This window comes from Gopherus evgoodei, chromosome 2, assembly GCF_007399415.2.
Source record: "Gopherus evgoodei ecotype Sinaloan lineage chromosome 2, rGopEvg1_v1.p, whole genome shotgun sequence".
NCBI lineage: Eukaryota > Metazoa > Chordata > Testudines > Testudinidae > Gopherus > Gopherus evgoodei.
In genome coordinates this window covers 46,390,053-46,411,485 of record NC_044323.1, presented here as the reverse complement: position 1 = coordinate 46,411,485, position 21,433 = coordinate 46,390,053, and the positions used below count along the sequence as shown (strand labels likewise).

Sequence of the window (21,433 nt, the reverse complement as noted above, 5' to 3'; positions counted from 1 at the left end):
TTCTTATGTTCTTAATTGGCCAGGAAAGAGGTGGATTTGAACTGGTACTGGAATCACACAGCTTACAGGAAGGGAGATCAGATAATGAGTCACATCTACTAGAATATGCTTCCACAAATGGACTATTTTTAATGGCTATCTGGTTTCAGCACACAAATTGCCAGAAGTATAAATCTCAATATCCAATCCATATAGAATGTATGTGTATTTAAGAATGTATTTGGAGCAAGATCAGCAATCATTGAATCCTAACAGTGATGTTCTGTTTAACAAAGTTCTGAGAAGGATATCTATTGCACTGAAACACTTTAATGTTGATAAGCAGCAAAATGAAGCGATCGCTAACAGATATGCGATTTCCAATAAATATTTTATATTGGATGACCAGATGTCTACCATGAGGAAGAGTGACTGTATTTTGGGATTCTATCAGAGACTGTGGGAGAACAACTGGAACTAAGGAGAATGAAAAAAGCAACACTAGATCACAGATCATAGCATCACACTATGGGAGAGAGAAAAAGAGGTGCAGTGCAGAATAGATGCACTGGAAGGTCAGATCAAGTCAGTGAAGAGGAGGAGGAAATGAACAAGGAAAAGAAATGTCATGAACGAGCAGTTAAGAGAGCTTGTCAGAATTGTCATAATCAATGGTGGAATGATATGAAGCAGTGTACTGATCTGAAGACATGACCATAAATGTGTATTTGAGACGCTGAAGCTCCTAACTGTACGTCCATTATTGGTGTTTTCACCAGTTTAAGAACAGAAATGGAGAATACTGTCAGAATATTAACATAAGCACTAGAAGGAGCATTTTTGTGAATTAATAAGCAGATCCCACCAAAACATAGACTACAATTTACTGCAACAAAATGAACCCTTACAAAAACAGCTGCAATCAGCACAGTCGATACTGCTATGCCAGCATGGACTGCCTGAGGAGTTAGTGTGCATTGTGGAGAAACTGTATCATGATACAATTAGCAGTGTGAAGGTAAATAGTTGTATTACACATTTTTTGTACAATCAGGAGTTCACTGAGAATGTGTTCTCTCACTAATGTTATTTAATATTCTAATAGATTATCTGACAACAGAGCTGACGAAGGCCAAAGTAGATGTGAAATTTAAAGATTAATCTTTTAAGGATCTCAAGCAAGCAGACAATTTTGTCTTACTTGGAGAGACTACTGGCCAACTATAGCTAATGCTAAAAGAGATGTGAAGAAGTGCAGAATCTATGGGACTTAAGATCAAATGGTGATAAAACCAAAGATAAGCATGCCTCCTATAAAGCAGAAATGAATGACCAGTAGATACTGCATGTAAATTGCAAGAATAGTGAGGGGATGAACAGCTTTATCTATCTGGGTAGCCAGTTGACAGCAGGAGGTTCTATATCTGAAGAAATCGCATCTGCCTTGCATCAATATCATTTCAGCATCTTCAAAGACCTCTGTTTGGGCAGCAGGATGGGCTTGTCTTCACTACTGGGGAGATCGACGCTGCTGCAATCAATGCAGCAGGTGTCAATTTAACTGTCTAGTGAAAACCCGCTAAATAAAGGCAGAGCACTCCCCGGTACTCCAGCCTAAGAAGAGTAAGGTAAGTCAACCAGAGAGCATCTCCTGTTGATGCAGCGCAGTGAAGACACCTGGGTAAATTGACCTAAGTTACATCGACTCCAGCTACATTATTCACATATCTTGAGTAGCATAACTTAGGTCGACTTACCCCAGTAGTGAAGACATTCCCTAAGATACGAGTCTTGCCCACATGCAGCTTGAGGTCTTCAAACCAATTTTGAGGATTTCAATAACTCGGTCCTGGGTTAGGGGTTGTTATAAAATTGGATGGGTGGGGTTCTGTGGCCTGCCTTGTGCAGGAGGTCAGACTAGATGATCATATTGGTCCCTTCTGACCTATGAGTCTATGAGTGACACAGTGATCACAGTAGTGATAACTCCATTATATGGAGCAAAAACATGGCTGCTAACAGGTCAGGAGAAGAAACAGTTTCAGTGTCAAAAGTTAATCACATTCTTAATATCTGTTGGTTTGAAATGTCACAAATGAGGAGATACTTAGACTACCCAGGCAAGTTGCAGTCTTGCACCAGTTAAAAACAAGATGACTGCAATGGTGAGGTCATGTCCAACATGCAGGAGATGGTACACTTTTACAGAAAGTTTATTGAGCTGAGATCGAAGGAAGCAGAGCACAAGGCTGGCCACAAATAAGGTTGGAAGAAATAATTTTGGAAGGATTTCAGAAGCCTAAACTTTCCCACATTGACTCTTGCCCAGAGACAAAGACTTGCAAGGGACCATTCAAGATGGAAGTCCATTCTATGTGCCACTACAGTTATATCATAGCCATATGAATCTGCTGCCGCTCTCACTCTCACCATCTCTTTCATCCTGCTCTGTCTGGATTATGCATGATTCCCTAGAATAGAAATGATGAAGATGTATTTGAGGAGCGCCTGTACAGAGAGATTGGAACAGGTGGTTCCTCCTGAACATCTATCTGGGCCAGCAGAAAGCTTCCAACCTGAAGATATTTGTACAAGTCACTGATCAGAATAGCCTTTTTTTATATTATTATTATTATAGGAAGGAAAACAGAGTTCCCAACTAAGTTTGGTCCAAAATCAGCACCAGTCCATTTGCCTTCCATTGTAACAGTAACCAAATTCAGGGAGTTGCAGGTACTTGATATTTCTCTCTGCTGACAACAAAGATGTAAGGGCTGAATCCTGAGAACACTGTATGTAACAGCAATGCTGACAGAAGGAATCCATGTATAATCTTCCAGCCTAGACTAATTTTATCAGAGATGGAAGTTACCAAAAAAATCACCTAAAGCTCCAGGTTGAGAACCATGGTTAACAGCTCCACTCTTCACAGTAAGAGAACCAAAAAAGTGCCACCGGGGCTAAACGACAAAGTAAAAGCAGCAGTGACAGGCCAAAAGGCATCCTTTTAAAAGTGGAAGTTAAATCCTAGTGAGGAAAATAGGAGAGAGAATAAACTCTGGCAAGTGAAGTGTAAAAATATAATTCATCATCACTCCCATAACTGCATTGGTCATTGGGGAGCCATCACTGATGAGCAATCCACCAACTGTCTCCACCCCTGACGACTGTGTGTCAGTGCTTGAGTCTCCACAAAGTCCATTCCTGTCCACTCTTATGTTGTCAATCCATCTCTTCTGTCTACCTCTTCTTTTCTTCACCTGTACTGTCCCTTGGAGAATGATCTTGGATAGGCCAGATGATCTGGTCACATGGGCATACCACTTCAGCGTGCACTTTTTCACGGTCATTAGGAGATCTTCATATGACCCAGTACGTTGGATGATGATGTTGCGGACCTCTTCATTAGTGACGTGGTCGAAGTAGGCTATGCCCAGGATTTTACAGAAGCATCTCATCTCTATCACCTGTATTTTCCGTTCAAGTTGTGCTGTAAGGGTCCATGTCTTGTACGCATACAGAAAAATGGAGATGACTCATGTGTGCAGCAGTTTCAGTTTGGATTCCAGGGAGATGTTCTTATTCCTCCAAATTGGCTTTAGCTTTGCCACTGCTGCTGCTTGCGCAGTTCTTGCCTAAATTTCTGCCTTGTAGCCTTCATTATTGATGATTGCCCCCAAATACTTGAATTGTTTCACTGTCTCCAGCTCTTGTCCACTGACAGTGATATGCGAGCTGATCCCATCACAATTGTTTATCATCAGCTTGGTTTTCTCCACACTTATTTCCCTGCCATGTTTTGTGGAGATTTCATCCAATCGTTTCACACGGTTGGCAAGTTCATCTTCGCTGCCTGCCAGGCCATCAATGTCATCACTGAACAAAAGATTTGAGTTTGTTCACCCCAGTGCTGACTGTGCATGTGTTGTCTTCCAGGACATCACTTATTCTGCGCTCCAAGTATATCTAGAACAGTGTAGGCGAAAGAAAGCAGCCTTGCCGGACTCCAACAGTGGTGAGAAACTTCTCTCCTATTCTGCCATTGATGAGAACAGCACTGCTGGCCTTGGCATACAGTTATTTAATGGTAAGAATAAGCTTACAACCAACATTGTACTGCTTCATGGTTCGCCAGAGAGCTTCGTGCCATACTCTGTCAAAGCCTTCTTGAAATCAACTAAGACTTGGTAGATGCCCCGTTGGTGTTATTAGTACTTCTCACATAGAATACGAAGGATGAAAATCTGTTCTGTGGTACTTCTTCCAGCACGAAAGCCAGCCTGTACTTCAGCTATGATGTTGTCTGCTTGTGGCTTCAATCTGTTCAATACGACTTTCAACATCATCATTTTGCTGGGACGGCTAATTAAGTTTATAGTCCGGTAATTTTGAGGCAATTGCAGGTTGCCTTTCTTTGGAAGAATGATGATTAGGGTCCATGTGGAGGGCCATTCTGCCAGATCTTGGTGAGTACATCTATTACTATTTCTCCTCCGAAATTTCATCAATTTGGCTGGGATGTTATCAATACCTGTAGCCTTTCCATTCTTGAGTGATCTCACAGCAATGTCCACTTCTTCATGCAGTATTGGAAAGTCATCCTCCTCTGTTGAATCTGGGATGTCTAACACACTAGAATCTGCATTTGTCTGCTGGTTGTATAGCAGTTTGTTCACCTATTGGTGATGTCTTGTTCTTCTGTAAGACTATTCCCATGTTTGTCTTGAATTGTATTACCTTTGGTCCATCTTTCCTTTGTCAAATCTTTTACAGTCTGGAAGGCTCATTTGCTATTTTTATTATTGATACACTCTTCAATTTTAAAGCATTGTTTTTCAATCCACATCTCCTTGGCCACCTTCATTCCTTTCTTGATCTTTCTGCCAATTTCTCTGTATTTATCAATTCCCTCAGTGCTTTTCTTGTCTCAAGTTTTCTTCTAATGTCACACATTTGTAGTATTTCATTTGTGACCCACGGTTTTATCTTCTTACAATGTTTCCCAAGGATGCCCATTGCTGCCTCATTCATTACAGCATTGAAATTGTTGGTCATTGTTTCTACGTCTTCCTCTAGAACAAGCAGCGGGGCAAAATTTTCCACTGATCACTGCTTGGAATGACTCCGCAATGTTTTGGTCTCTGAGTCTTTCTAAATCAAAACTTGGTTCTGGTGAACTTTGGCCTGATGATTTTCCTTACCCGCAGCCAAAAATTTAGCATCACAAGATCGTGATCACTTCCAATACCAGCACTGGGGAAGCTCCTTGTTTTAGCTCTGTTATTCCCAGCACAAAATCAGTTTTGCACCATGATGTAGTTCATCTAGCTGTGATGTAGACCATTAGGAAGGGGAAAAAAATAGAATTTGAAGAACAGCTAGCCAAAGACTCAAGAAGTAATAGCAAAAATATTTTTAAGTACATCAGAAGCAGCAGGAAGCCTGCCAAACAACCAGTGGGGCACCACTGGATGACTGAGATGCTAAAGGAGCACCCAAGGATAAGACGAGACCATTGTGGAGAAACTAAATGAATTCTTTGCATTAGTCTTCATAGCTGAGGATGTGAAGGAGATTCCCAAACCTGAGCCATTCTTTTTAGGTGACAAATCTGAGGAACTGTCCCAGATTGAGGTGTCATTAGAGGAGGTTTTGGAACAAATTGATGACTTATTACTGTTTAATTTATCAGGACCAGACAGTATTTACCCAAGAGTTCTGAAAGAAATCAAATGTGAAATTGCAGAACTACTATCTGTGGTTTGTAACCTATCATTTAAATCAGCTTCTGTATCAAATGACTGGAGGATAGCTAATGTGACCCCAATTTTTAAAAAGGGCTCCAGAGGTGATCCTGGCAATTGCAGACCAGTAAACCTGAGTTCAGTACCAGGCAAATTAGTTGAAACTACAGTAAAGAATAATTGTAAAATACACAAATTAACATAATTTGTTGGAGAAGAGTCAACATGGCTTTCGTAATGGGAAATCACGCCTCACCAATCTACTAGAATTCTTTGAGGGGGGTCAACAAGAATGTGGACAAGGGGGATCCAGTGGATATAGTGTACTTAGATTTTCAGAAACTCTTTGACAAGGTCCCTCACCAAAGGCTCTTAAGCAAAGTAAGCTTTATGGGAAAAAGGGAAGGTCCTCTCAGGGATCAGTAACTGATTAAAAGATAAGAAACAAAGAGTAGAAGTAAACGGTCAATTTTCAGAATGGAGAGAGGTAAATAGTGGTGTCCCACAGGGGTCTGTACTGGGATCAGTCCTATTCAACATATTCATAAATGATCTGGAAAAAGGGGTTAACAGTGATATGGCAAAATTTGCAGATGATACAAAACTATTCAAGACTGTTATATTCCAAGCAGACTGCAAAGAGCTACAAAAGGATCTCACAAAACTGGGTGACTGGGCAACAAAATGGCAGATGAAACTCAATCCTGATAAATGCAAAGTAATGCACATTGGAAAACACAATCCCAGCTATACATATAAAATGATGGGGTCTAAATTAGCTGTTACCACTCTAGAAAGAGATCTTGGAGTCATTGTGGACAGTTCTCTGAAAACATCCACTCTATGTGCAGCAGCTGTCAAAAAAGCAAACAATGTTGGGAATCATTAAAAAAGGGATAGATAATATGACAGAAAATATATTGCCTCCATATAAATCCATGGTACACCCACATCTTGAATATTGCGTGCAGATGTGGTCACCCCATTTCAAAAAATATATATTGGAATTGGAAAAGGTTCAGAAAAGGCAACAAAAATGATTAGCAGTATGGAGCAGCTTCCATTTGAGGAGAGATTAATAAGATTGGGACTCTCCAGCTTGGAAGAGAAACAACTAAGGGGGATATAATGGAGATCTATAAAATCATGACTGATGTGGAGAAAGTAAATAAGGAAGTGTTATTTACTCTCTCATATAAACACAAGAACTAGGGGTCACCAAATGAAATTAATAGGCAGCAGGTTAAAAACAAATAAAAGGAAGTATTTCTTCACATAACGCACAGTCATTCGTGGAACTCTTTGACAGAGGCCTTCACAACATCCAAGACCATCACAGGATTCAAAAAAGAACTAAACACATTTATGGAGGATAGGTCTATCAATGGCAATTAGCCAGGACAGGCAGAGATACTGTCCCTAGCCTCTGTTTGCCAGAAGCCGGGAATGGCCACAGGGGATGGATTGCTTGAGGATTGCTGTTCTGTTAATTTCCTCTGGGGCACATGGCATTGGCCACTGTTGGAAGACAAGACACTGAGCTAGACGAACCTTTGGTCTGATCCAATATGGCTGTTCTTATGTACCAAACCACATACCTAACCTGTGCCCATGCTTCTATATTTGACTGAAGATGGCATTATTGTTCAGCATTACAGCATGAGTTAGAGGAGGTTAGCATATGTATTGTGTCTTTGTATGCTGGAAACGGATGGACATTTTCTGAGTTGCAGAGTCTGTTAGTATGATTAATATAATATAATGCTGATTGAAATATAACGGTTGTGTGTGTTCCATAAGATACCTTTAACAGAACATTATCTTGTTTGTTTTTGTTTGACTGTTTAAAAAAAAAAAAAAAAAAAAAAGGATTAGCATGGGAGAAGTTGTTATCTGAGTAATCTTAACTGGATACCGAAGTGGTCTGCAGACCAACAGTTTCCGAAAACCAAGACCAAAGAACTTTTCTGTCCTTTGTGCCAGCAAGGCACAATCTAAGTTCAACGTATTCCTCCTCTTCATAGAATATTAGGGTTGGAAGGAACCTTAGAAGGTCATCTAGTCCAACCCCCTGCTCAAAACAGGACCAATCCCCAACTAAATCATCCCAGCCAGGGCTTGGTCAAGCCTGACCTTAAAAACCTCTAAGGAAGGAGAGTCCACCACCTCCCTAGGTAACCCATTCCAGTGCTTCACCATCCTCCTAATGAAAAACTTTTTCCTAATATCCAACCTAGACCTCTCCCACTGCAACTTGAGACCATTACTCCTTGTTCTGTCATCTGGTACCAGAGAACAGTCTAGATCCATCCTCTTTGGAACCCCCTTTCAGGTAGTTGAAAGCAGCTATCAAATCCCCCCCTTCATTCTTCTCTTCTGCAAACTAAACAATCCCAGTTTCCTCAGCCTCTCCTCATAACTCATGTGTTCCAGCCCCGTAATCATTTTTGCTGCCCTCCACTGGACTCTCTCCAATTTTTCCACATCCTTCTTGTAGCGTGGGGCCCAAAACTGGACACAGTACTCCAGATGAGGCCTCACCAATGTCAAATAGAGGGGAATGATCATGTCCCTCAATCTGCTGGCAATGCCCCTACTTATACAGCCCAAAATGCTGTTAGCCTTCCTGGCAACAAGGGCACACTGTTGACTCATATCCAGCATCTTATCCACTGTAACCCCTAGGTCCTTTTCTGCAGAACTGCTGCCTAGCCATTCGGTCTCTAGTTTGTAGCAGTGCATGGAATTCTTCCGTCCTAGGTGAAGGACTCTGCACTTGACCTTGCTGAACCCCAACAAATTTATTCTGGCCCAGTCCTCTAATTTGTCTAGGTTCCTCTGTAGCTTACTCCTATCCTCCAGCATATCTACCATTCCTCCCGATGTAGTGTCATCTGCAAACTTGCTGAGGGTGCAGTCCACACCATCCTCCAGATCATTATTGAAGATATTGAACAAAACTGGCCCCAGGACCGACCCTTGGGGCAGTCCGCTTGATACCAGCTGCCAACTAGACATGGAGCCATTGATCCCTACCTGTTGAGACCAACGATCTAGCCAGCTTTCTATCCACCTTATAGTCCATTCATCCAGCCCATACTACTTTAACTTGCTGGCAAGAATACTGTGGGAGACCATATCAAAAGCTTTGCTAAAGTCAAGGAATAACACGTCCACTGCTTTCCCCTCATCCACAGAGCCAGTTATCTCGTCATAGAAGGCAATTAGGTTAGTCAGGCATGACTTGCCCTTGGTGAATCCATGCTGACTGTTCCTGATCACTTTCCTCTCCTCTAAGTGCTTCAGAATTGATTCCTTGAGGACCTGCTCCATGATTTTTCCAGGGACTGAGGGGAAGCTGATTGGCCTGTAGTTGCCCAGATCCTCCTCCTTCCCTTTTTTAAAGATGGGCATTACATTAGCCTTTTTCCAGTCATCCGGGACCTCCCCAGATCACCATGAGTTTTCAAAGACAGTGGCCATGGTTCTGCAATCACATCCGCCAACTCCTTCAGCACCCTCAGATGCAGCGCATCCGGCACCAGGGATTTGTCCTCATCCAGCTCGTTCACATTCTCAACATCCTCTGCATTACACTAGCAACACAGGAAAGATCAACAGCTTTATTTTCAGAGGTGCTAAGCATCCACAATCACTATGATTTCTAGGAAAGTTGCAGATACTTAGCATCTCTGAAAAAATCAAGTCTCACATTTTAACAATAATGCAAATAAAGTCTGTTAGTAAATTTCAAGGCACAATTCCTGTTAACTTTGATGGGATTCTGCTCATGGAATTATTGCAGAATCAGGCCCCAACAGGTATGATAGTGAATGATTGTCACGTTTCTTATTTCACTATAAATGCCTGAGCTAAAACACTAGATAATTAAAAATAGCGTGTTTTGCCATTGTGAATGTTTCAAGATAACTACTGTACTGAAGTATAATAGCTTGATATTGTATGTAACAAAAACCACAAGATTAAAAAGTAGCCCTGGGGTAATCCTTAGCTGAAAATACTGAATTGGCAAAAAAGACTAATTTAAAATTGACACCTCAAAACTGTAACTTAGTGGGTAGAAGGAATTTGTATAATTAAAAATTGGACCATGGAGGTGAGACAGTACTCTTAAGGTCATTTAATGTACATACTCCATGGAATTAATGCATGCATACCACTGGAACATACGTTATGCATCAGTTCAGATGTCATGAAAGACACTAAAGATATGAGGGTATTAAAGTTTATTTCCTTTGGGAATATTTTATTTTATGACAGATTTTCTCACTTCCCTCAACACAAGCAGTGCATTATAAAAGATACTTGTGTGTATGTTCAGAAGCTGTAGACAGTAACTTTTATAACTCATAGGTTAATGCCAAAATGACTGAGTTATGACATCATTTACCACAGATCATGCCATGTTCAAGCATGATAGTAAAATCAGTGGGACAATGGACACAGCAAATCTTGGAACCAACACCTGGAAGGTGTATTGAGAATTAATCCCCACCTTTTCAAATGATTATCAAGACAGCAGCATGTTTTCTATATTTATCAGCAATTGACATTACCTCAGCAGTGAGACAGAGCAATTTGCTTTTCTGGGATCATTATATACCTCTAATAATTGTGAAGCATAAGGTAGAAATCACTTAACTATCATGATTAAAAATGTCCAACTCTGAGGAATATACTTATGGTAATAAACAATAAAGAGGCTGAACACAGAGGGCAGAGGTGCATGCTGTACCTTCCAATGAGGGAGAGAGTATGGCTTTTGTAAATTTTAGTCTCATAGGAAGACCAACTGGGATTAAGAACAAAAAACAATATGAAAATTGTTGAGTTTCATGAAGGCTCATCTAAATTTTGACTGAGTGCACATTCTTACCCTTGGACACTAGACCTCTTGCAGAACTCACTCATTCAGCTTATGGAAAAGAAAAAACTTCTCCAACACAAACGTTTCCCAAACAGATGGGAAAAAGAAAAGGAGTTGCCTACTATGTAAAAAAAAAACAGAAACATTAAAACAAACAAGAACCAAAAGAATATCTGTGGGTCACACCTTGCTAGGAATCCGAAAATTCTCAACAGGACTGAGGTCATGAACGTTCTCCTGTGGACTTTTGAGACCCTTAAAAAAGAAATGCAACAGTTAGTTAAGCTAGTCAATTCTGTATATCTTGCAATTAAACCATGTTAAGACCTTATTTGTAGGAAAAAAATGTAAATACAATAGCTTTAACAAACATGATTATGGGATTGGGGCCATAACCTGCATCACGTCAAATATTTCAGTGGGACTAATAACATGGGTAATTTAGTCAAAGTATTTGCAGGTTTGGGACCAGAGCCTGCATCACATCAGTCAAATTCATGAACAGCAAAGAGATTAGCATTTCTTTACAATTAATACTTACTTTCTATTGTACCATCTTGTCAACTCCCACATCTGTTATTCAGTGTTTAAAAGGCAAATGCAACTCAAAACATAATGTACCCTATTCCGTTAGTTTGATGAGTTAATGGCATCAAAAAGCTTTAATTCAAATTAAGTGCCACCTCCTCTGCATAATTGTCATTTCTGTATAATGGTACACTTAACTATTTGCCACATAAAACTGTTACTTTTCCCCTTATATTTATTAGTGGGAAAAAACAGTACACTCCAAATTTTAGCAATTATGTAATTATTGTTTCTTTCAAAGAATTTTAATCATGGAAAGAGATGATGTTTTTATGATGCCGAGATCTGATATAGGATACAGGCTGTATCATCCAGCCAACTAATACATAAAAGTTTATTGAATGTTAAGCATGTTAATTTTAAAATGTGACAATCTAAAAGGCACACTGATGCCACGTATCAGTTCCCAACATGTCTTCTAAATCAGGCCTGGTTAACTTTCTGACAAAAAAATAGCTTTTACTACTATCAGAAACACAGAGACAACATGGAGGCAGAAAAGCAAATAGCATTCTGCATGAATAAATTCTAATGACGTATGTACAAGACTGAGAGCAAGGAACTCTCAAGTTTTAAACATGGCTCTGACACCAGCAGCCTCTGAGGCCTCAGCCAAGTCACATAGAGCCGAGTTTCAGACATACTTACCTCCCAAAACTCCCATTGACTTGCACTAGAGATACGAGTCCTGAAACTCTCTGAAAGTCAGACATTTAACGTCTGCTTCAGTTTTTTCATCTGTTAAACAGGTCTTTGTGAAGTTCTTTGAGACTCTCAAATGAAAAGCATTGTATAAATGCTAGCTAATATTATGTAATTTTAATAATGCTGACGTATGAGTTTACAATGAGAAAAATCTCATTTTCATTTAAAGAAGATAAATTTGACACTGATGAAGTCTCTGGCAGGGAGTAAACAGATGATTTTTGCTAAGGGCATCATTTTTCTACTCACTGTATTTTTAAAATGTTTCACCTTCCAGGTTGAAAAAACATCACTTTTTACAGGTTTACTTGTCTGATTTTATTATGAACTTTGAATCCAAACACATCCTCCACCTCAATTGCCCTCAAGCAAAAATATCAAGCAACCTAAAATGGTAGCTGAAAAATAAGAAATTCAGATATCCATTTTACCCCATCATTATTTTTAGCAGCACTTACAGAGTATAACAGTGGTTCTCAATCAGGGGTTGGGGGAGAGCGGGGGAAGAGAGCTGGTTTCAGGGAGTCCACCAAGCAGGGCCAGCATTAGACTTGCTGGGGTCCAGGGCAGAAAGATGAAGCCTGACTATATGGGACTGAAGCGTGGGCCCCAAGCCCTGCTATCCAGGGCTGACACCAAAGCCTGAGCAACTACTCTTTGCAGGGCCCCCTGTGGCATGGGACCCCCAGCAACTGACCCGATCGCTATCACCTAATGCTAGCCATGGCTTTTATATGCAGAAAAACAGTTGTTGTGGCACAGGTGGGCCGTGGAGTTTTTATAGCATGTTGGGGGGCCTCAAAAAGAAAAAGGTTGAGAACCCCGGCATATGACACCATGAGGAAGTTCTTATTGAATGTTAAATGAACCCCAAACTTTCCCAAAGATTGAAAAGTGGTATTGATTACATTTGGAGTGCCCAACCTATGGCCCGAAGGCCATACACAGAGCATTTAATAAAGCCCACAGTCTACTTCAACACAATATACCAATGGCAGATTCATTAGCATTTTGTCATGTTTACAATGTGTAAACTAAAATGATGTAAATAGACAATACTGTACATGGAAACAACCTTATAAAATCAATACAGGTGACTTTAAAATCTTATTAAAATATGTAATATCTGGTTGGCCCACATAAGGTTGTGCTTAGGTTTCTATGGCCCCCATGTGTAATAAGGCTGGGTGCCACTGGATCACATCGTTCCTGGCCCCAGGACTAAGAATTTTAAAGTAATTCTGAAACTAAACTTTCCCACACTGAACTAAGATTCCACTCACTCCAACACACTGAATATTTTTTGTAGAATTACTTCATATTCTCACCATTCTTAATGTGCATGTTTTAAGAAAGTTCTCTTGCATTGCTTTTGACATCAAACCATTTTCTACATGTCTTCTTGCTTTAATTTAGTTACTGAACAACTCTGGACCCAGTTTGAAAAATCCACTCACTAGGGAAAGAAAAGAACTTTCCATGTGAGTGGCATAGGAGGAGCCCAAGCCATTAATTTCTAGAGAATTTAAACTTTATGGGGAGTTCCTTGCTTATACATTTAGAAGATGATTCATGCTCTGAAGGTTAATTCACTGATGTCATGTATGTCAGTTTCACTCTGCTACTACCAAACTCTAGGACTAGATTAAAGGCAAAGGAGCTAGTCATAGAAAAGGACTGGAGGAAAATGGAGCTGGGAGAAGGAATGCAGAAGAGAGAGCCTCCCCTAAACTGCCAGTAGCCTGGCGCTGGAACAGAATAAGAGAGGTCTCTGCCACCTCATTCGCAGCAGTGAGCTGGATTGCATGTGGGATTATGGACAGGAAACTCTCAGCAGGAATGAGACTTCAAATTGATCAGATGTCTACTAACAGAGTGATCTAATATGGAGCCCTCAAGAAGCAATAATGACTCCAGTAGAACCAGCATTCACCCCAATGTCTAGGTGTGTGAGGGGAGCTGGGTTTCTCACCAGATCATTACTTCTGGGACTTTAAAAATGTCCCAGATACTTATTGAAAGCTGTCTCCAGTACAGCTTTGACAAATCTGAATATAATACTGCCCTTCCCCCACATAATATTCTACAGTTCACAGATTTTTTGACGTTTAGTTATCTAGAACCCTTTGATTTTTGTGACAGACCATATTTTTTTCAAATTTGTTAGGCAAAGAGCTAAAGTTAAGCACACAGGTAAAAGTGGCCTAATTTCCAGAGATCTATGGGAGGATACCTAATTTAAATATCTATTTTAAAAAAACAGAGCTTTGAACAAACAGACTATAATGTGCATTAGACTGTCTGAACTATAAAGATAATCAACAGAAAGTAAAGAGGGGTAACAAAAGCTCAAAATACAGGAACAAGGTTTTCAAGGGCTTATCAACAGTTGTTTAAATGTGCTCCAATATAAATGCTTCCAATGCCACTTCAAAATCCTCCCATAACCTGCTTTACGCCCCTCTTTTTTTTAAAAAAAACACTTACGTTCACTAGGAAACAAAACCACATTAGAAGAAGAAAAAGTTTTAAGGTAAAAATGCCCTAGAGCAAGGAAATTCGAAGGACACCTTGTGATCTGTACCATATAAAAGGAACAACAACAGGACAGAATAAATCATTTAATGAACCTCTCATATTTTGAAGTTTATTTGGAATTCAAAGTGCTAATAAAAGCAAAAATTGGGTACATATGCCTACCTTTGAGGCACTTTAAACCTTCGCTCTTCCCAAATGCCGCTGAAACTCATGGTTTTTCCAGCACCCCACTTTAGCCCCAATATAACACACATTGGTGTTCCTTGTTCAGACACGGTGGGCCTCTCGGATACACACGTGTTGTAATCCTCATGCAGAGACTGAGGGCACCACTTCCTCAGCCCAGCAAATACATACACACACAGTCACCCTAAAGCCTCATCCCACCCCACACCTCCGCTACCCCGCAGAAGGGCCACAATCCCTCTTTATAACACTCTCATATGGTCCCCTGGGGAGCGACCTCTGACCACGCCCCACTCCCAGCTCAGCAGCCCCCTCCACACACACACACACACACACACACACACGGAGCTGGGTCTCACACACCTCCCTCCATCCCCTGCCCTGTGCCCCTCACGCCCCGCCCCGTTACCCCTTACCTGGCGAGTCATCAGTGACTTGATTTTCTGCATCTCCGCACCGTTTTGCGCAGCTCAGGCCCGCAGGCCGGCTGCGCTCACAACCCCCTGACACCTGCAGGCTTAAGCCCCAGCAAACACTAGGAAGCCATTTTGTTCATCACGTGACATGCCTTCCTGCTGCCTAGTGCATTCTGGGATTTGTAGTCCTCCGTCGGCGCCGTCACTTTTCACAGTGCAGGGTAGGTACGGCCCCAGGAAACTACAATCCCCGTCGGCACACCCAGACCCGCCCGTCCTGCCCACCCCACGCGGCCGAGGCTGTAGCCGCAGTATAACACAGTAAACATAGAGAGGAGGGACTTGTTGTATAGAGAGCCCCTTTCTGGGAGGACTCACTGCCCCCTGCTGGCCGAGCTGCAGCATTCAATCAGCCAGTTGTGCTGTGAGCATGGCTGGCCCAGGGCAGGGCAACGTGTTCCCAGGCCAAGCCAGTGGGGTCATTGCTCATTGTCAGTCCAGGGACAGGGACACATCAGGGCCCACAGAGGGCAGCCGCTGCCGATGGCATCAGAGGCAGCGCCTGGTTTGCAAGGGGAGATGTGCCCTGCGGGAGGCTCCTCTTGGTGTGAACACTAGGTCCCCCCCTCATCCAATGGGCCCTAGCACCCGCTTGCCTGCTCGGGGAGTCTGCAGGGGTCAGTTTTTCTGAGCCTCAGAGACTCATGGTGGGGGTGGGGAAAGCGGAAAATGCAGTCGAATCTGTCCGGTCTTTTTGTTTTGGAGGGAAGAGGCTCTGTGAATGGCGATGGTGCCCAAAGGCTGCACTGGATCAGTAGAAAAGTACAAGAACTAAGCCTTTTTTCTCCCTCTTTCTTTTTTGGGAAAGGGAGGTACAAACAGTAGTGCAAATAGGGTGGTACTGTCCAGTACCGGCAAGAGATTTTTAGGGGGTACAGAGTACCGGAAAGACGTGGGGCTATCTCCCCACCACTGGGGGTTCAGGGGCTGTGGTCTGCTCTTTATAGGAGCAGAACGGCTAGGGAGAGCATTGATTCTTTATATGGATTTAACAGCTCAATGCATATGCTAACAAACTTAAACAAAGAGTTAGCATATGTATTGTGCTGTTAAATTAGTCAGGAGTCCTCAAAAGGGGAGCCGTGGGGCAGAGACGACGACAGGACAGAAGGTGTTCAAACATCGTTTCTTATTCTGTTTCTCCCCATTGGTCTGAATTATTCATGACATTTATACTGCATCACATCAAGTCCAAATCATTAAAGGAATGCTTTTGCTTGGACTGACCAGAGGATGGTTAGATTCTGATGTCAGCCTGGTTCTGCAGCCTGACAGGTATCAGTGTTGTCCCCAGCGTACATAGAATTCTTCTTTACAGCCAAACTAGTCTAAGGCCCCGTCTACACTGGCAAGTTTGTGCACAGTAAAGCAGCTTTGAGTGCTGTAACTCCTGAAGTGTACACACTGCCAAACCACTTATTGCGCAGAAACAGCACTCTAAAAAAAACACTTCGATGAGAGGCATTGAGTTTCCTGCTCCATGGCTACAGGGCTGAGGTGTCAGTGTAGACACCATGGTGATTACAACACTGCAATTGGCTTCTGGGAGGTGTCCCACAATGCCCGGTCTCACCTCTCTGCCCCTTGGTTTGAATTCTACTGCCCTGCCTTCAAGTGACCAACCATCAGCTCCACCCCCATACATTCCTTTGCAGATTTGAAAGTCCCCTTCCTGTTTGCTCAGTGATGTGTGCTGTGGTCTCAGCGCATCTTTCCAGGTGGCCATGCCTGCTCCATGCACTAGGCAATCCCCTGCTTGGAGCAATGCCGAGCCGCTGGACCTCATCGGCATTTGTGGAGAGGAGGCTGTGCAGTCCCAGCTGCGCTCCAGCCATAGGAATTATACCTATGGAAAGATTTCTAGATGCATGATAGAAAAGGGCCATGACTGGGACATACTGCAGTGCAGGGTCAAAGTGAAGGAGCTGTGGAACACCTATCACAAGGCGCAGGAGGCAAACCACCACTCTGGTGCTGCGCCCACAAGTTGCCGGGTCTACAAAGAGCTGAATGCGATACTCGGTGGTGACCCCACCTCCACTGCCAAGTCCCCTGTGGATACTTCATTGGCTTCATTGCCAGTCAAGAGTGGACCAAGCCAGGAGGAGGCAATCTTGGATGAAGAGGGGGAGGGGAAACCAGAGACAGAGGATGACTCAGAGGCCAGAGATGCATGCAGTCAGGAGCTCTTTTCTACACCGGAGGAGCCTAACCAGTTATAGCAGTTGTATCTTGGTGAAGTGCAAACAGGAGAGGAGGCCCCCAGAAAGTGGATCTGATTTTGGGAATTGCTGAAGCAAGTTGCTGGGGGAAGGAGGATTGCAGAAAGCAGGCTTGTCTCCCACCTCCTGCCTAGTTTGAGCAACAGAACAGGCTGTTGATACACTCCCTCACTTCATGTGAATCTCCTTCAGAGATCTCCAGGAAACTCTTGTGGAGATACTGGGCAATCCGCCCCTGCAGGTTCCTCAGCAGAGCTGCTTTGTTTCTTGTCCCATTAATGGTAACTTTCCCACACCATTGTGCCGTCATGGCGGGGACCATAGCTGCACACAGGCTAGCTGCATAGAGGCCAGGACAGAAGCCACATGCTTGGAGAAGACCCTCCCTTGATTCCCTGCTCACCTTCAGTAACGAGATATCTTCCATAATGATCATCTCCTGTGGAAAGTGTGGGGACAGGAATAATTATCAGGCCCCCGCTACAGTGCTGGCTCTCCCCAAGTGCCCAAGAGCCACGTGCCCAATGTCCAGCAGGGTCTGGGAACAGTGATTTACCCAGCACCTGCAGCTACTCACCATTTTTGCAGTCTTGTGGCTTGTGTGTGCTTGCCTGGGGTCAGCCAGTTAGCATCAGGTGTGTGAGTACTGGCTGTGTTTTAAAACACTGAGACAGTGCTGTCTCTGTTGCAAACAATACTGTTTCTGTAAAATGTTGCATTTAAACTTCACAGAGGTGATCTTGGGAGGCCAGCCTCCCTTATTGGCAGCAGAACAATTGCGAAGAATTAGAAAGCGTCCAAGAAGAACTAAGGAGGACTTTATAAGAACATAAGAATGGCCGTACTGGGTCAGACCAAAGGTCCATCTAGCCCAGTATCCTGCCCTGGAGGGAGTGAACCTAAGAGGTAATGATCAGTGATCTCTCTCCTGCCATTCATCTCCACCCTCTGACAAACAGAGGCTAGGGACACCATTCCTTACCCATCCTAGCTAATAGCCATTAATGGACTTAACCTCCATGAATTTATCCAGTTCTCTTTTAAATGCTATTATAGTCCTAGCCTTCACAACCTCCTCAGGTAAGGAGTTCCACAAGTTGACTATGTGCTGTGTGAAGAAGAACTTCCTTTTATTTGTTAAGGCATACATTTTTTTTATTTATTAAGGCATACATTTTTAACTGTGAGAGTAATTAATCATTGGAACAATTTACTGAGGGTCGTGGTCAATTCTCCATCACTGACAATTTTTAAATCAAGACTGGATATCCTTTTAAAATATATGCCCTATGAATTATTTGGGGGTGGTTTTATGGCCTGTGCTATATAGGAGGTCAGACTAGATTATCACAATGGTTCCTTCTGGCCTTAGAATTTGTGATTCTCCTAATAACTGGTCCTCCCTTCTGCCTTACAATGAGTTCTCATTCAACAGGGCCAACCATGCCTCTGGAGGGTAGAGTCCCTTATTTGCAAATTAAGGGTTCCACCATTGCTTCTGGACCTCCCTGAACCCAGCATCTACTGACTGAATCCAGTGGGATTCATCATATCCAGGAGGAGCTTAAGGATTACCTTGAAAATGCAAAAAAGGACAACCAGCGGTGTGCAGACAATTCACACCAGGAAGGCCTAGCTCTTGCAGGGGGGTGAAGAGTCTGGATCATGGCAAAATATGAACATGCCAACCCACAAGCTAGACCGCCAGTTCCTTGGACCATTTCAGATTTGTCAACAAATCAACCCCATCACCTTTAAATTACAGCTCACCCAGTCTCTCAAGATACACTCTGTTTTCCTTGTATCCCTCTTGAAGCCTGACATGAAGGATCCCCTTCCCAACTGGTTCCAACAGCTGCCCCCATCCAGGTCCAAGGGCATGAGGAATATATAATCCATACTGTCTTTGACTCTAGAATACAGAGGGGGAGATTGTATTACCCCTTAGATTGGGAGGGCTATGGTCCTGAAGAGCACACCTGGGAATCTGCTGCTCATGTCCATGCTCATGACTTAGTAAAAGGGTTTCATCAGGACCTCGCCCCAACCTGAAGAAAGGGCACCCCTGAAAGATGGAGGTAATGTAAAGATATTTGGGACTAGAACTAGGTCTGCAGAGCCTGGGGTAGCTGATGGTCTCATATCACCAGGAGGAGGCCAGGTAGAGCCACATCCATGGAGCACTGTGGAGAAAAGGCACCTCAGAAAGTACCAGCCAAAGGAGCAAAAGTGACTGCAGCCTCTGGCTCTGTTTGGCCCATATTTACTATTTAACCCAGGAGCATCGCCCAGGAAATTGGCTGGGCAACCATACAAACTTTTGGCTCACTGTGGCTCCAGACCTGGACTCTCTCAGCGCTGCTTTGCTCTCTGACCTTCAGTCTCCGACCCCAGCCTGACTCTAACCCTTATTCTTGCCTGCTGATTTTGGCCCTCACAACTACTCTGATCCCTGCTCACCTACCACCACCTCATAGTCACCTCTGAACTCTGCGACATGAGCCCAGCAGTAACCACTAAAGCCAGACTGCTTATGCCCTGGTCTTTTACAGGCTTGCTCTTGTTTATACAATGTAAAATGACTATTCCAATCTTTTCTACTCCTCCGAACTTCCTTTGCTCGTGATATATTGTTTTAAAACACCAAAATGGAGTTTATCCCACATCCATTTGTTATTTATTTCAGTGTCAAAACTCCCATTCACTTCAGTCAGAAATGAATCAGGCCCTTATGACCATCATTTCTTCATTTCTGAACCAGATTCTAACAAGTGGTCAAATTAAAGACACCTAGCCTATTATTAAGAGAATTAATTTGAGGCTACAAATCACAGCCCACAATAGAGGGTAGCAGTACAGGCATTATTACATGCTTTGTGAAGGGTCATCATATGCTCTTCCTCCGCTGGCCAGTGGGTGATGGCTCCATGGCCCGGGCATACCTCCTTCCATCCCCTCCAGGGACACTGACATTATCCTGGAGCAGTCCTTGTCCTCCCAGAGCCTGATCCTACAAGGTGCTGAACCACCCTGAAGGTGCTGAGTGCCTTCAGCTCCCATTAACTTCAGGGAGAGTTAAGAATGCTTGCCACCATGAGTAGCTCAGCACTTTGCACAATTGAGCCCTCTGAACACAAAGACAGGGATTGTCCCTCACCTCAGCACAGGGGCTTACGTGAGGTGCAGAAGGGCTCCTTGCAACCATTCCCTCCCACATAAGGCAAAGCACAACCTAGCCCAATATTTGAGAGATTTATTTGTGTCTGCCTAAATGCTATCTAATGAAAACTTAATATTTTTATAACCACTTGTATAGGTGCAAATATTTGCTGTTGGAAATTATTGCACATGGAAGGAGGGCAGAAGGGGGGTTGCCTTGGTTTGCGGCTGATTAGGCTTGCACAGTGAGCCTTGGATAAAATCCAGATTGTATATGATCATTAATTTAAGCTGTAGTAAATTAATGCAGAACACATATTGACGGGCAGCTAGCTTGGCAGTCTGAGTAAGATTCACAGGTTGGACAGTAGATCCTTTGTTAGAATATATCTTGTAGACACACTACCATGACTTCACACACTTGTGGCTCAGAAAGGGATAAAAAAAAATCTCAGGGAATCAGGCCATGCCAAAATAAGCATTATTCTGTAATATTTTAAGGGAAATACAAAGATAACTGCAGAGCAACAATTGTTCGGAAGCATGCATTTTACAATAGATCTAACTACAATCTAACTCTTTTGTATGAATTTTTTGTTTGCCTTTTTGGCTAAGATCCATTGTAAAAGGTGTTTAATATCTCATATGACAGTGGACAGCAGAGATCCTACCATTGCAAGGGGCTCAGTGGGATGATCTAGCAGGTCTTTTGCATATCTGACTACTAGATTCTTATCTGAAGTTAGCATATGTATCTAGCAGGTCAGTGTTTTTTTATTGTAACTATATATAACATAAATACCTATATAAATTTTACTCACATTAATTTTTATGAAAGCAGAGTGATTCCTACTCTATACCCCATTTATCACATTCCATATTTGCTGTTAATATACCAGGGCAATATTATGATAGAGTCACAGGCAATGAAGATGTTGCGTACTAAGC

General features: G+C 42.7%; 1 protein-coding gene across 2 annotated transcripts in view; it reads right to left on the bottom strand.

Annotated features, from left to right (window-relative positions):
* Nucleotides 1-15,191, bottom strand: part of VPS50 (VPS50 subunit of EARP/GARPII complex) — a 177,751-nt gene extending 162,560 nt beyond the window's left edge. For both annotated transcript variants that reach the window (XM_030550571.1, XM_030550572.1), the window contains exons 1-2: nucleotides 15,045-15,191; nucleotides 10,798-10,866 (exon numbers count right to left, since the gene is read on the bottom strand). In XM_030550571.1, coding sequence (XP_030406431.1) covers nucleotides 10,798-10,866; nucleotides 15,045-15,077 — 102 coding nt within the window. In that variant the 5' untranslated portion in view covers nucleotides 15,078-15,191. The remainder of the gene's footprint in view (nucleotides 1-10,797; nucleotides 10,867-15,044) is intronic.
* Between the last annotated feature and the right edge of the window lie 6,242 nt (nucleotides 15,192-21,433).